At 42.1% G+C, this 15,000-nt stretch overlaps 1 protein-coding gene across 1 annotated transcript in view; it reads right to left on the bottom strand.

The window, feature by feature from the left end:
* The window catches only part of LOC147467802 (uncharacterized), a 41,669-nt gene that overhangs the window by 1,005 nt on the left and 25,664 nt on the right, over positions 1 to 15,000 (bottom strand). The window contains exon 7 of the mRNA XM_086556660.1: positions 1 to 253. This exon is cut by the window's left edge and continues 1,005 nt beyond it. Within this exon, the coding sequence (XP_086412786.1) occupies positions 54 to 253 (200 nt within the window). The 3' untranslated portion in view covers positions 1 to 53. The remainder of the gene's footprint in view (positions 254 to 15,000) is intronic.

Genomic DNA, 15,000 nt, shown 5'->3' on the forward strand with positions numbered 1-15,000 from the left:
AAGTAAAAGTGACAGATGTTTAGAAAGAGACTAATACAGCAAAAGATCATTCATCAATGTGTGAAAGTGAAGCACCTTTGGTCTTCATAACCTTCCCAGCAGTCCCTTACATACATCTGGCAGGTTAGCATTGCCTTTCCATAGCAATGAACAGCATGCCAGAAACCATCATCATCCATATAAGCGCAGTCTTCGTTGCCAAGGTGGTAATCAGGTTCGCCATCTTTCCAGTTGGTGTAATCCAATGGACTACCTGTTAAACATAACCAAATGCGGATCCATGTTTCAGTCAAAGTTAAGAAAAAGAAAAAAAAAATATGAATCATTAAGCCAAGACAAATATACGTACACATAAAAATCGTCAAATTTTATTTTACTTTCTTGGAATCGAATCTTTAAGTTTATGAAAGCATTCTATGAAGTTTATAATATATATATATATATATATGTATATATATATATATATATATATATATATATATATATATATATATATATTATATTATATATATATATATATATATTATATTATATATATATATGTATATATGTATGTTATATATATATATATATTTATATAGATCTATATTTATATTTATATATATATATGTATATATATATGTATATATATATATATATATATATATATATATATATATATATATATATATATTCATATATATATATATATATAAATTTTATACATGTATATATATATATATATATATATATATATATATATATATATATATATATATATATATAATAATATATATATATATAATTCATATATAATATATATATATATATATATATATATATATATATATATATATATATATATATATATATACATGTATAAGAATTCATATATAAATATATATATATATATATATATATATATATATATATATATATATATATTCATATATATTTATATATAAATTCTTATACATGTATATATATATATATATATATATATATATATATATATATATATATATATATATATATATTATATATGTATATATATATATATATATATACATATATATATATATAAGTATATATATATGTATATATATGAATATATATATCTATATATATGTATATATATATATATATATATATATATATATATATATATATACTTATATATATATGAATATATATATATATATATATATATATATATATATATATATATATATGAATATATATATATATATTTATATATATATGAATATATATATATATATATATATATATATATATATATATATATATATGTATGTGTATATATATATATATATATATATATATATATATATATATATATATATATATGTATGTATGAACTACAACTACTTCCGATCGTGGGCGTTATCTCGACGGGTTATATCAGAAGTACAAGCTAATTCCATTCATCACATACAAACACACGCATATTCATATATATATATATGTGTGTGTGTGTGTATGTATCCCTGGTGATTCTTCCACAATTATACAAAATTTGGTTAATTTCCATTGGCATTTGGGTTAACAGAATATCATTAGTGGGGATTTTCAAAAACTTAATACATTATACACACACACAGAAACACACAGAAACACACATACACACATATGTAGGTATGTGTGTGTGTGTCACAACTGCGAAATTAGCTAGGATTAATTTTGTTATAGATACATATGAATGTGTATGTTGTATTTTTTGAGGGATATCACGCCGTGTGTGTGTGTGTGGAGGCACGTCGATATAACCGGTCAGGTACGCGAGGACCCAACTCGCGAGGAGGGCACACCGTACGTCAGAGACAGCATGCGACCTGATTGGTTGGTGCACTTGGGCAAGCACCGCCCGATGCTCGCCCTGACGTCGGTGTATGTTAGTGACCCCTCGCAGCTCCGGTCACTCGTGATTGGTCGACGTCGATGTATGATAGTGATCCTTCGCAGGGAAGCAAAGGGCAAAGCTGTAGGAGTCATCCTGTACACTGCCGAGAAAACCGTTACAAACGGCAATATTGATGATGATGATGTTGCAGAATACATAAAAAATGGCAGGATGAAATACTCCTACAACAATCAGAAGCTGAAATCTGATGAATGTGCCAGTATCATTGATAGGAGAATTAGGGCAGCCTCCCTAAATCTCGTTGGTGTGGCTATCACTTATCTCGACCCTGAGAGCTACAGGAAGAGGAGGAATGGCTATGATGAGTCCCAAGAGAGGCATGAAGATGGACCTGCAGCCAAATCCAAGTGAATCACACCATCACTGTAGTCCAGCAGAACGTCCTCAAGTGGACTATGGTTCGTAGGAACGAACTGTCGGGCATGTATAGAGCCCTAAATGCAGATGTAGTCCTGATCAACAGTCATGGTTTGAAGGACACAGACAGGCTGAAACTGTTCCCCTACTTATGTTATCAGAGGAACAGGACTGGAGAAGCAAGTGATGGCATAGCAATAGCAGTCCGAAGAGAAATCAAACATAAGATTCTCGACGATTTTGATGAAATGCTGGCAATGGAGATAGAGACCAGCAGAGGTCCAATAGTAGTGGCTACAATGTATCTGTCTCCAAGAAGGGCAATTGTTCCACTGCAAGACTTGTACAGTCTACTTCGACGAAGATTACCCACATACATAGTGGGAGACCTCAATGCCAACCATCCAATGCTAAACAATAGAGCAGGCAACCAGGTTGGCAATGCTATTGCTAGAATGGTTGCTGATGGAGACCTAATCCACATGGGACCAGACTTCCCTACTTACATCACAGGGAACACAGCAACCAAACCAGATATTGCACTGTGCAATAACCAAGCCCATCACAACGTGATCATGGAACCGGGCCCTGCAAGCACCAGTGACCACCTGCCCATCATCCTCAAGATATCATCCAACCCAATCATGAAAAGCCTAAACTGTAGCAGATTCAACTTTAGAATGGCTAATTGGGGAGGATTCAAGGATGAGCTCCAGTCCAAGCCTGCAGCCAACTTGAGGACTGCAACATTGGAAGAGATTGACGAGGAAGTCGAAAAGTGGTACAGCGATGTTGAAGCTGCACTTGCTCATCATGTACCCAAGAGCAACCACAGGACTATCCCCCATCCAAGGCTAACAGCTGAAGTAAGACTGCTAAATATACAGTCGAATCACCTGCAGCACTATGCAGGGATTCATGGATGGACACAAGAGCTGAGAGCAAGATACAGAAGGTTGCAAAGAGAACTCTCTAACCAGTGGAGGAGAGCAGCTAATGACAAGTGGGAAGAACTTGTTCGAAAAGTGGAATGGGACCGAAAAGATCCACAGTCCTTCTGGTCAGGAATAAAGAAACTGATGGGAAGATGTGAGAGCAGAAGTAGCTACCTCCTCAACGAACAGGATGAGAAGATTCATGAAGAAGAACAAGAAATCCTGTTCAGAAATTGTTTCCGAATTACCGAAGAAGAAGAAGAAAACTTTGACAGTGATTTCGAGGAGACCATCATAGAGGAAATAGGAAGGCACATCCACCTCCTATATCCAGAAGCTGCTTCTGACTTCACTAGACTGGATCCCACAGATCCACTAATGACCAAGATCAACCCCACAGATGTCAAAAGAACTATTCAGAGTTTCAAGAATAGAACTGCTCCAGGCAAAAGCAGGATCAACAAAACAATCCTGCAAAATCTTCCAAACAAGATGTTGCTGAGACTGGCAAACATATATAATGCCTCACTCACTGCTGGCTACTTCCCTGACCACTTCAAGGAAGCAAGAGTCAGGATGATTCCAAAAGCCGGGAAAAATCCAAGAAGAGTGGAGAATTACAGACCAATATCTCTGCTGGAAGTCCCAGGCAAAATCTTTGAAAAGATACTGAACATAAGATTGCGAAATCACCTGGAGATTAACGAACTGCAAAATCCCAGGCAACATGGCTTCAGACCAGGCAGAGGAACATCAACAGCCATTGCAATCATATATGAAGAAATCGCCAATGCCATGAGCGAAAGGAACCAAGTCAATGTGGTTCTGAGAGATGTGGCCAAAGCCTTCGACAAAGTTTGGCACACAGGCCTGAAACTTAAGATCATCAGGCTGAACCTCCCGACGTCCTTGACCAAGCTATTGTGTGACTTTGTTGAAAGTCGAAGCGCAAGAATAGTCGTCGGCAATACAGTCGGCGAAGCAATTCCCCTCATGAGTGGAGTTCCACAGGGAAGCTGCCTCTCACCGACACTGTTCACAATCTATACAGCAGACCTGCCTGAAACATCACATGGCAGCAATCACTATATGTATGCCGACGACATCACTCAGATAATCAAGTACGAAGGGAGATCGATCGAGATGATGGCACTCAGAACTGCCAGAGCCATAGAGACCATCAATCGATACGAAAGACAGTGGAAGATCTCAACCAACATGAGAAAATTCCAAGTCATTCCTGTGGCCAAGTTCAAGACAGCAGATCTGATAGTGGACGAGGAAGCAGTGGATTACTGTGACAAAGGAAAGATACTAGGGCTAACAATTAGCAGAAGAGGAATTGTCCCTCACATAAATGATAGAGCAACCAAAGCTAAACATCAGCTGAACAAGATCAGAAGGTTCCAGACACTGAGTACTGAAACCAAGCTCTACATTTATAAAGCCCTAGTGCGGCCCATCATGGAATACCCGCCAGTGCCTACTCACACCATTTCCAGAAGGCAGATGATGAAGCTACAGACTATTCAGAACCAGGCAGGCAAATGGATTCTGAATATTCGCTTTCCTGAAGTAGTCACTGCACGAGAGATCCATCAAAGACTAAGGATCGAGGCGATCAACCAGAGACTCCACCATCAAGCCAGAAGAAGATGGACAAGAATCCAAGATGAGGATGAGGAGCTCTACAATCGCCTCAACGTTCGTCCAGAAGGCACACATGCCTGGTGGCCCAAAAGCCTCAGCAGAATCAATGGCATTGAAGAAGTTGAGGCCATATTCACGGCATCAGGTACAGGAGACCGATGATCAAGTAAGGAGGCAACCATGAAGAGGAGAACACAAAAAGAAGATTAAGTCAAGAATGAAGAAGTAAACTTCAAGAGGACCTGCAATCAAGAAGTCAAGACTCAAGATTTTTTAACACCTTTTATCCCAGACTACAAGCCAACCCACAGGGCTCCACTTCAACGTCAAGCACGGCACATCATGCATAGCAGTGAGAGGTGACGTGCGAGGTCGGCGAAGTGCAGCGTGGGCAGAGCTTTAGAATATTAAAAACCGAAAAAAAAAAAAAAAAAAAAATCCCTTAAAAAATAGCCTTCTAGGTGTTCTGGTTTCTGGCTGCCTCCCGAGGGGTTGACCCGGGGCTTTGTTCAGCTACTAAGGGCGCACATGCAAGCTATTCTCTGACTTCTTTCTCCTGGTCTTACAATTTATCTTTTCTCCTTTCTCCACCTTTCTCAGCTTTCCTTCTATCACTTTATCTCCTCGCAAATTTCATTTCCACTATCCCTCCAGCTCCCTTCATCACTTCCTCTTCACTTTACACACTTCCATTACTCACTTCAACTTCCTTCTCCTCAAGACCACCTCCAATAAAAAGCTAATACTCTCTTCACTATACTTAACTTTCTAACTCTCACTTTATCTCCTCCCAAGTTTCTTTTCACTATCTCTCCAGCTCCTTTCACCACTTCCTCTTCTGCTTTATCACGCTTCAAAAAAAAAAAAAAAAAAAAAAAAAAAATACTAATATTTTTTTGGTTTTTATTTACATAATTTATTGAATAAATAATAAAGAATCCTTAACCCCAACCCAAGTTCCAGACCCCTTCCTCCCAACCCTCTTCAACTTACTCACCCTCACAGATAAGAAGAAGAAGAATAAATCAACAATCAACAAAGACTTTTCACCTTCCGACCTGGCAGGCCTCCCAGAAGGTTTTGAGTGAGCATGACACTTCAACAACTTAAAAAGTCAGACAGGGAGTTTCGTCCTCCCACTACTTTAACTACAACTTTCCTTCATTTTCCTGACTGTTTATCTTCACCTGAACTCTTCGTCTAACTTAACTGTCCCCTTCCACTTCGGTGGGAGTTCCAGTTTCGTCAGCCGTCTGGTTAGCTCATTGGTAGCGTGTCGACTTCACATCCCCGTGGTCGGCAGATCGAGTCCCGCCCAGGCTCGTGAGCTTCCACTGTCACCTGGCGGTTACTGACGTGGCTGGGCACTGCGTTGGGTAAGGACCAAGCTCAGATCGAGTCAACACTCGTTGGCACATTCTCTCACGAGTCAGCACACGCTGGCACAGGCGGGTTCGCGTCACTGCATACAAGCCCGGCGTAGCATCTGCTCCGCAAATCTGGCTTATCCTTATTGAAAATTTCGTCAGTTCAATTCCACTCAATCAGTGACTCAATTACATCAGTGTTTACTCAAGACTCACACTCAATCACCAGCACCTTCTCAAATCTTACCTGCTCCAGCTGAAGCTATTTAGAAGCCTCAAAAGAAGCTACAAGAACTCTTTTAAGGAAGAGTCTTAATCTACATTGCTAAGTGGGTAACACTTATAGCAAGAAGAAGAATAATTACCTGGATTACCTGACTTAATCCCAAGAGGGGACCCCTTATGCCAAGGAGTTGACATCTTGAAGGAGTTGGCATACTAAAAAGAGATCCCTTCATTGTAAGGGTTTGACACTCGGCTCTCTCGAGCCAAGCACCTCGGTGCTACAAGAGATCCTTGTAGGCACACACCTGTCCCCCCCTGTCCTTTACCACAACTTTCGGCGTTAGGATAACACCGTTTGTTTCCGAAGGTGAACCCTGCGGTTTACCCGGCGAAGGCCGGGGTCTCAAAGGGGTCCCTTAGTTGGGATACTGGAGGAAACACTCGGAGGTTGCCACCTCGGTTAGGCTTAGGGAACGGCGGCAGGCCACTCTAACACTCCTGCCAACTCTAGCTAGACACCGTCTACATAGCCAACCTGGTTAGGCTCCTCAGAGATAAGAGGAGGTTGTCAGAGATAGGAATTAATCTGACAACTCAGGCAGGACTTGGACCTTTTGCAGTGGTAGGATCGAGCTATGCGTTTGGAACCATGGCTTCGACTACCAAGATTAAAGTAAACCTAGATGGCATCCCGACTTTGACTCGAAAGCAGGAACTGAACTCTCTGATGTTTGGAAATGGCATCCATTTCTTGAGAATCATTGATGCAAGGAATGGCTACATTGTTTTGCCAAAGACTCTGACCGATGCCGATAAAATAATGTCACCAGAATTCCGACGAAAGCTTAAGAACTCAGGCTTTGACCCCCAGATGCCCCTTGAGACAAAAGCTAAGATGACTATTGTCGTAAAAAAAAAGTGGACTCGTATATTACAAGCCACTCTAATGAAGAGATTAAAGAGGAACTGGTTAGACAACTCAGCCTGCAAATCGATGAAGTCTATAAGATGCCACAACATGGAATTGTTAAGATTCGATTCCATGACATACAGACTGCAAAAAAGATCAAAGACCAAGGACTGATCCTGTATAATTACAGCATAAACCCGGCCCAGATCGAAGAAGAACGATTCACTCGAGTAATTCAATTCATGAATTGTTACGAATATGGCCACACAGAGGGTAAATGCACAAAAAAGAATGCTGAAAAATGCAGTGAATGTGGTCAGACTGGACACAGGTTCACAACATGCAAAAACACTTCCAAAAAATGCCTAAATTGTGAAGGCGAACATAGGACACTCTGGTAGCTGCCCTATCAGAAGGAAAGAGATGTCAAAGGTAGAAGAAAAGAAGCAAGAAGTACAAGCACAGAAAAAATCCAGACTACTGAATGAAGTAGTAAAGAACACTGCAAAGGCTACAGCAAAGGTCGAGAAAACGATCGAAAAGACAGCCAATGCCACAGTCGAAATTACCAAGACGGCTATCAAAGAGACACAGCCACCCATTATGTAGCTGCCCAATAACTTGGCTGTCAAAACCCTGATTGCCTTAATGCACGCTCACCTGGTCAACCTTGCCCAACCAGGCTGCTTTGCAGAACAAGCAAAGCTAGCCTTGAGGCGAAATAACCTCCCTGAGATGGACCTTCCAAATGACGTGAATTCGGCAGGCATCCTAAGGGTTATGCTCCCTACCGAAACCACAGAAACCCCCAAAGAAGCAACTGAAGAAGAAATGCCAGAGCTGCCAGTTCTTAAAGAAGAAATGCCACCACTGGAAGAGCCCACTGCACCAGTAACCCAGTATGTGAGGGTGCCATCCCCCCACAGGTGCAAAAATGTGAAGAAGGCCAGGGAAGCAAAGGGCAAAGCTGTAGGAGTCATCCTGTACACTGCCGAGAAAAACATTACAAACGGCAATATTGATGATGATGTTGCAGAATACATAAAAAATGGCAGGATGAAATACTCCTACAATAATCAGAAGCTGAAATCTGATGAATGTGCCAGTATCATCGATAGGAGAATTAGGGGAGCCTCCCTAAATCTCGTTGGTGTGGCTATCACTTATCTCGACCCTGAGACCTACAGGAAGAGGAGGAATGGCTATGATGAGTCCCAAGAGAGGCATGAAGATGGACCTGCAGCCAAATCTAAGTGAATCACACAATCACTGTAGTTCAGCAGAACGTCCTCAAGTGGACTATGGTTCGTAGGAACGAACTGTCGGGCATGTATAGAGCCCTAAATGCAGATATAGTCCTGATAAACAGTCATGGTTTGAAGGACACAGACAGGCTGAAACTGTTCCCCTACTTATGTTATCAGAGGAACAGGACTGGAGAAGCAAGTGATGGCATAGCAATAGCAGTCAGAAGAGAAATAAAAAATTCTCTATGACTTTGATGAAATGCTGGCAATGGCGATAGACACCAGCAGAGGTCCAATAGTAGTGGCTACAATGTATCTGTCTCCAAGAAGGGCAATTGTTCCACTGCAAGACTTGTACAGTCTACTTCGACGAAGATTACCCGCATACATAGTGGGAGACCTCAATGCCAACCATCCAATGCTAAACAATAGAGCAGGCAACCAGGTTGGCAATGCTATTGCTAGAATGGTTCTAATCCACATGGGACCAGACTTCCCTACTTACATCACAGGGAATACAGCAACCACACCAGATATTGCACTGTGCAATAACCAAGCCCACCACAACGTGACGATGGAACCGGGCCCTGCAAGCACCAGTGACCACCTGCCAATCATCCTCAAGATATCATCCAACCCAATCATGAAAATCCTAAACTGTAGCAGATTCAACTTGAGAATGGCTAATTGGGGAGGATTCAAGGATGAACTCCAGTCCAAGCCTGCAGCCAACTTGAGGACTGCAACATTGGAAGAGATTGATGATGAAGTCCAAAAGTGGTACAGTAATGTTGAAGCAGCACTTGAGCATCATGTACCCAAGAGCAACCACAGGACTATACCCCATCCAAGGCAAACACCTGAAGTAAGACTGCTAAATATACAGTCGAATCACCTGCAGCACTATGCAGGAATTCATGGATGGACACAAGACCTGAGAGCAAGATACAGAACCTTACAAAGAGAACTCTCTAACCACTGGAGGAGAGCAGCAAATGACAAGTGGGAAGAGCTTGTTAAAAAAAGTGGAATGGGACCGAAAAGTTCCACAGTCCTTCTGGTCAGGAATAAACTGATGGGAAGAAGTGAAAACAGTAGTAGCTACCTCCTCAACGAACAGGATCAGAAGATTCATGAAGAAGAACAAGAAATCCTGTTTAGAAATTACTGGAGAAATTGTTTTCGAATTACTGAAGAGGAAGAAGAAAACTTTGACAGTGATTTCGAGGAGACCATCATAGAGGAAATAGGAAGGCACATCCACCTCCTATATCCAGAAGCTGCTTCTGACTTCACTAGACTGGATCCCACAGATCCACTAATGACCAAGATCAACCCCACAGATGTCAAAAGAACTATTCAGAGTTTCAAGAATAGAACTGCTCCAGGCAAAAGCAGGATCAACAAAACAATCCTGCAAAATCTTCCAAACAAGATGTTGCTGAGACTGGCAAACATATATAATGCCTCTCTCACTGCTGGTTACTTCCATGACCACTTCAAGGAAGCAAGAGTCAGGATGATTCCAAAAGCCGGGAAAAATCTAAGAAAAGTGGAGAATTACGGACCAATATCTCTGCTGGAAGTCCCAGGCAAAGTCTTTGAAAAGATATTGAACATAAGATTGCGAAATCACCTGGAGATTAACGATCTGCAAAATCCCAGGCAACATGGCTTCAGACCAGGCAGAGGAACATCAACAGCCATTGCAATCATATATAAAGAAATCGCCAATGCCATGAGCGAAAGGAACCAAGTCAATGTGGTTCTGAGAGATGTGGCCAAAGCCTTCGACAAAGTTTGGCACACAGGCCTGAAACTTAAGATCATCAGGCTGAACCTCCCGACACCCTTGACGAAGCTACTATGCGACTTTATTGAAAGTCGAAGTGCAAGAATAGTCGTCGGCAATACAGTCGGCGAAGCAATTTCCCTCATGAGTGGAGTTCCACAGGGAAGCTGCCTCTCACCGACACTGTTCACCATATATACAGCAGATCTGCCTGAACCATCACATGGCAGCAATCACTATATGTATGCCGACATCATTCAGATAATCAAGTACGAAGGGAGATCGATCGAGATGATGGCACTCAGAACTTCCAGAGCCATAGAGACCATCAATCGATATGAAAGACAGTGGAAGATCTCAACCAACATGAGAAAATTCCAAGTTCAAGACAGCAGATCTGATAGTGGACGAGGAAGCAGTGGACTACTGTGACAAAGGAAAGATACTAGGGCTAACAATTAGCAGAAGAGGAATTGTCCCTCACATAAATGAAAGAGCATTCAAAGCTAAACATCAGCTGAACAAGATCAGAAGGTTCCAGACACTGAGTACTGACACCAAGCTCTACATTTATAAAGCCCCAGTGCAGCCAGTGCCTAACCACACCATTTCCAGAAGGCAGATGATGAAGCTACAGACTATTCAGAACCAGGCAGGCAAATGGATTCTGAATATTCGCTTTCCCGAAGTAGTCACTGCACGAGAGATCCATGAAAGACTAAGGATCGAGGCGATCAACAAGAGACTCCACCATCATGCCAGAAGATGATGGACAAGAATCCAAGATGAGGATGAGGAGCTCTACAGTCGCCTCAACGTTCGTCCAGAAGGCACACATGCCTGTTGGCCCAAAAGCCTCAGCAGAATCAATGGCATTGAAGAAGTTGAGGCCATATTCACGGCATCAGGTACAGGAGACCGATGACCAAGTAAGGAGGCAACTATGAAGAGGAGAACACTAAAAGAAGACTAAATCAAGAATGGAGAAGTAAACCTCAAGAGAACCTGCAAGTTCAAGAAGTTCAAGAATGAAGATTTTTAACACCTTTTAACCGAGACTACAAGCTAGCCCACAGGGCTCCACTTCAACGTCAAGCACGGCACATCATGCATAGCAGTGGGAGGTGACGTGCGAGGTCGGCGATGTGCAGCGTGGGCAGAGCTGAAGAATGTAAAAAAAAAAATGCTAATAATTTTTTGTTTTTTTACTAAGTTAAGATTGATTTAGTAAAATAAAGATTCCTTAACCCTAATCCCAATCCAAGTTCCAGACCCCTTCCTCCCAACCCTCTTCAACTTACTCACCCCCACAGATAACAAGAAGAGCTACAACCAACAAAGACTTTTACCTTTCCGACCTGGCAGGCCTCCCTGAAGATTTTGAGTGGACATAACACTTCAAGAAATTAACAAGTCAGACAGGGAGTTTCGTCCTCCCACTACTATAACTACGACTTTCCTTCATTTTCCTGACTGTTTTTCTTCACCTCAACTCTTCGTCTAACTTATCTGTCCCCTTCCACTTCGGTGGGAGTTCCAGTTTGTTTGTTGAATCCGAGGAGCCGAGAGCTGCCTGACAAGGCAACCAGGACATTAGTGAACAGACTCGAGAGACTTCAACTTCTTTCGTCAGTTGACTCACTGGTTACTGACTTTGACTGACTCTACTGACCTGTTCCAGACTCACCTGCTCCAATTGCACCTGTCTGCAAGCCTTAATCGAAGAAGGAGAAGCTACAAGAACTCTTTCAAAGAAGAGTTTGAATCCACCAAGCTAAGAGAGTCACTCCTATAGCAAGCAAGAAGAAGAATCAAGCAAAAAAGGTCACCTTTATGCCAAATTACCTGCCGTAATCCCAAGAGAGTTACCTTTATGCCAAAGGACCTGGCATAAGAATTACCTTCATAGCAAGGATTTGACACTCGACTCTCTTGAGCCAAGCATCTGGTTGCTTTACAAGAGATCCTTGTAGGCACACACCTGTCCTTCCTGTCCTTTACCACTACTTTTCGGCATTAGGATAAGCCGTTTGTTTCCAAAGGCGAAGCCAGTGGATTACCCAGCGAAGGCCGGGGTCTCAAAGGGGTCCCTTAGTTAGGCTTAGGGAACGGCGGCAGGCCACTCCGACACTCCTGCCAACTCCAGCTAGACACGGTCCACCTTGTCAACCTGGTTAGGCTCCTCGAAAATTAGAGGAGGTTGTCAGATATAGGACTTAATCTGACAACATAGGTAGGAATTGGACCTTTTGCCCTGACAGTACCAAGCTATGAGATCAGTACCATGGCTTCGACCATCAAGATTAAAATAAACCTTGATGGAATCTGGACATTGACCAAGAAGCAAGAACTGAATACTCTGAAGTTTGTCTATGGCATTCACTTCTAACGAATCATAGACACAACAAATGGCTACATTGTCTTACCCAAGTCTTTGTGAGATGCAGACAAGATCATGTCACAACAAAAACTCCTGTCCTCAGATTATGCCCCCCGGATGCCTCTTGAGACGAAAGCCAAAATGACTATTTTGGTGAAAAAAGTAGATTCCTACATCACCAGCCACACTAATGAAGAGATAAAGGATGAACTGACAAAGTAACTGAATACACAAATAAACGAAGTGTACTAGATGCCACAGCATGGGATAGTTGAGATAAGATTCCCAGATATCCAGACAACCAAAAAGATTAAGGACCAAGGACTCATCCTCTTCAACTACAGTATTAACCGGCCCAGATCGAGGAAGAGCGATTCACCAGAGTTATTCAGTGTATGAACTGCTACGAATATGGTCATGTCAAGGGAAAATGTACTAAGAAGAATTCAGAAAAATGCAGTGAATAGGGCCAGACCAGACATTGATTAACAGCATGCAAAAGCACCATGAAAAAATGCCTAAACTATGGAGGTGATCATAGAACACTCTCAGGAAGCTGCCCTTTCAGAAGGAAGGATATAACAAAGATTGAGGAAAAGAAGCAAGAAAAGCAAACACAGAAAGAGAGTAGACTACTCAGTGAAGTGGTCAAGAACACAGCAAAGGCAACTGCAAAGGCCGATAAAACGATCGAAAAGACAGCCAAAGCCACAGCCGAAATAACAAAAACGGCTATCAAAGAAACACAGCCACCAATCATGCAGCTGCCCAACAATCTGGCTGTCAAGACATTGATTTCTTTGATGCATGCGCACCTGGCCAACTATCCTTAATCTGACTGCTTTGCAGAAGAAGCAAATCTGGCCTTGAGGCGAAACAACCTCCCGGAAATGAACCTTCCAAACGAGGTGAACTCGGCAGGCATCCTCAGGGTTATGCTGCCAACAGAACCCAGAAGCAATCGAAGAAGAAATGCCTGAACTGCTAGTTCTTGAAGAAGAAATGCCTGAACTGCCAGTTCTTGAAGAAGAAATGCCTGAACTGCCAGTTCTTGAAGAAGAGATGCCTCTGGAAGAGCCCTCTGCACCAGTAACACAGTATGTAAGGGTGCCATCCCCTCACAGGTGGAAGAATGTAAAGAAGGCCAGATAAGCGAGAGGCAAAGCAATAGTACATCCTGTACACAGCCGGCAAACGGCAATATTGATGATGATGCAGAATACATCAAGAATGGCAGGATGAAATACTCCTACAATGATCAGATGTTAAAATCTGATGATTGTGCCAGCATCATTGATAAGAGAATTAGGGCAGCCGCCCTAAATCTCGGCGGTGTGATCATTACCTACCTCGACCCTGAAACCTACAGGAAGAGGAGGAATGGCTGTGATGAGTCCCAAGAGAGGCATGAAGATGGACCTGTAGCCAAATCAAAGTGAACTACATCATCGCTGTAGTACAGCAGAACGTCCTCAAGTGGACTATGATTCGTAGGAATGAACTCGGGCATGTACAGAGCCCTAAATGCAGATATAGTCCTGGTAAACAGTCATGGTTTAAAGGACACAGACAGGCTCAAACTGTTCCCCTATTTATGCTATCAGAGGAATAGGACTTGAGAAGCAAATCATGGGAAAGCAATAGCAGTCTGAAGAGAGATCAAACACAAGATTCTCGACGACTCTGATGAGATGCTGGCAGCAGAGATAGAAATCGGCAAAGGTCCAATAATAGTGGCAACAATGTAAGGAATTCTCCCTTAGATAAATGAAAGAGCACAGAAAGCAAAACATTAGCTGAGCCAGATCAGAAGGTTCCAGACTCTGAGTCCTGAAACCAAGTTCTACATTTATAAAGCCCTAGTGCAGACCATCCTGGAACACCCGCCAGTGCCCAACCACATCATTTCAAGAAAGCAGATGACGAAGCTACAGACTATTCAAAACCAAGCAAGCAAATGGATTCTGAATATCCAGTTTCCTGAAGTAGTCACCACACAAGAGATCCATGCAAGACAAAGGATCGAGGCGATCAACAAGAGAGTCCACAAGCAAGCCAGAAGATGGAGAAGAATCCAAGATGAGGTTGTTGAGCTCTACAATCGCCTCAACGTTCGTCCTGAAGGCACACATGCCTGTTGGCCCAAAAGCCTCACCAGAATCAATGGCATTGAAGTTGAGGCAATATTCATGGCAACAGGCACAGGTGACCGATGA

Source organism: Penaeus japonicus, unplaced genomic scaffold, assembly GCF_977035675.1.
Source record: "Penaeus japonicus unplaced genomic scaffold, GWHDUDI00000001_assembly GWHDUDI00000033, whole genome shotgun sequence".
Lineage (NCBI taxonomy): Eukaryota > Metazoa > Arthropoda > Malacostraca > Decapoda > Penaeidae > Penaeus > Penaeus japonicus.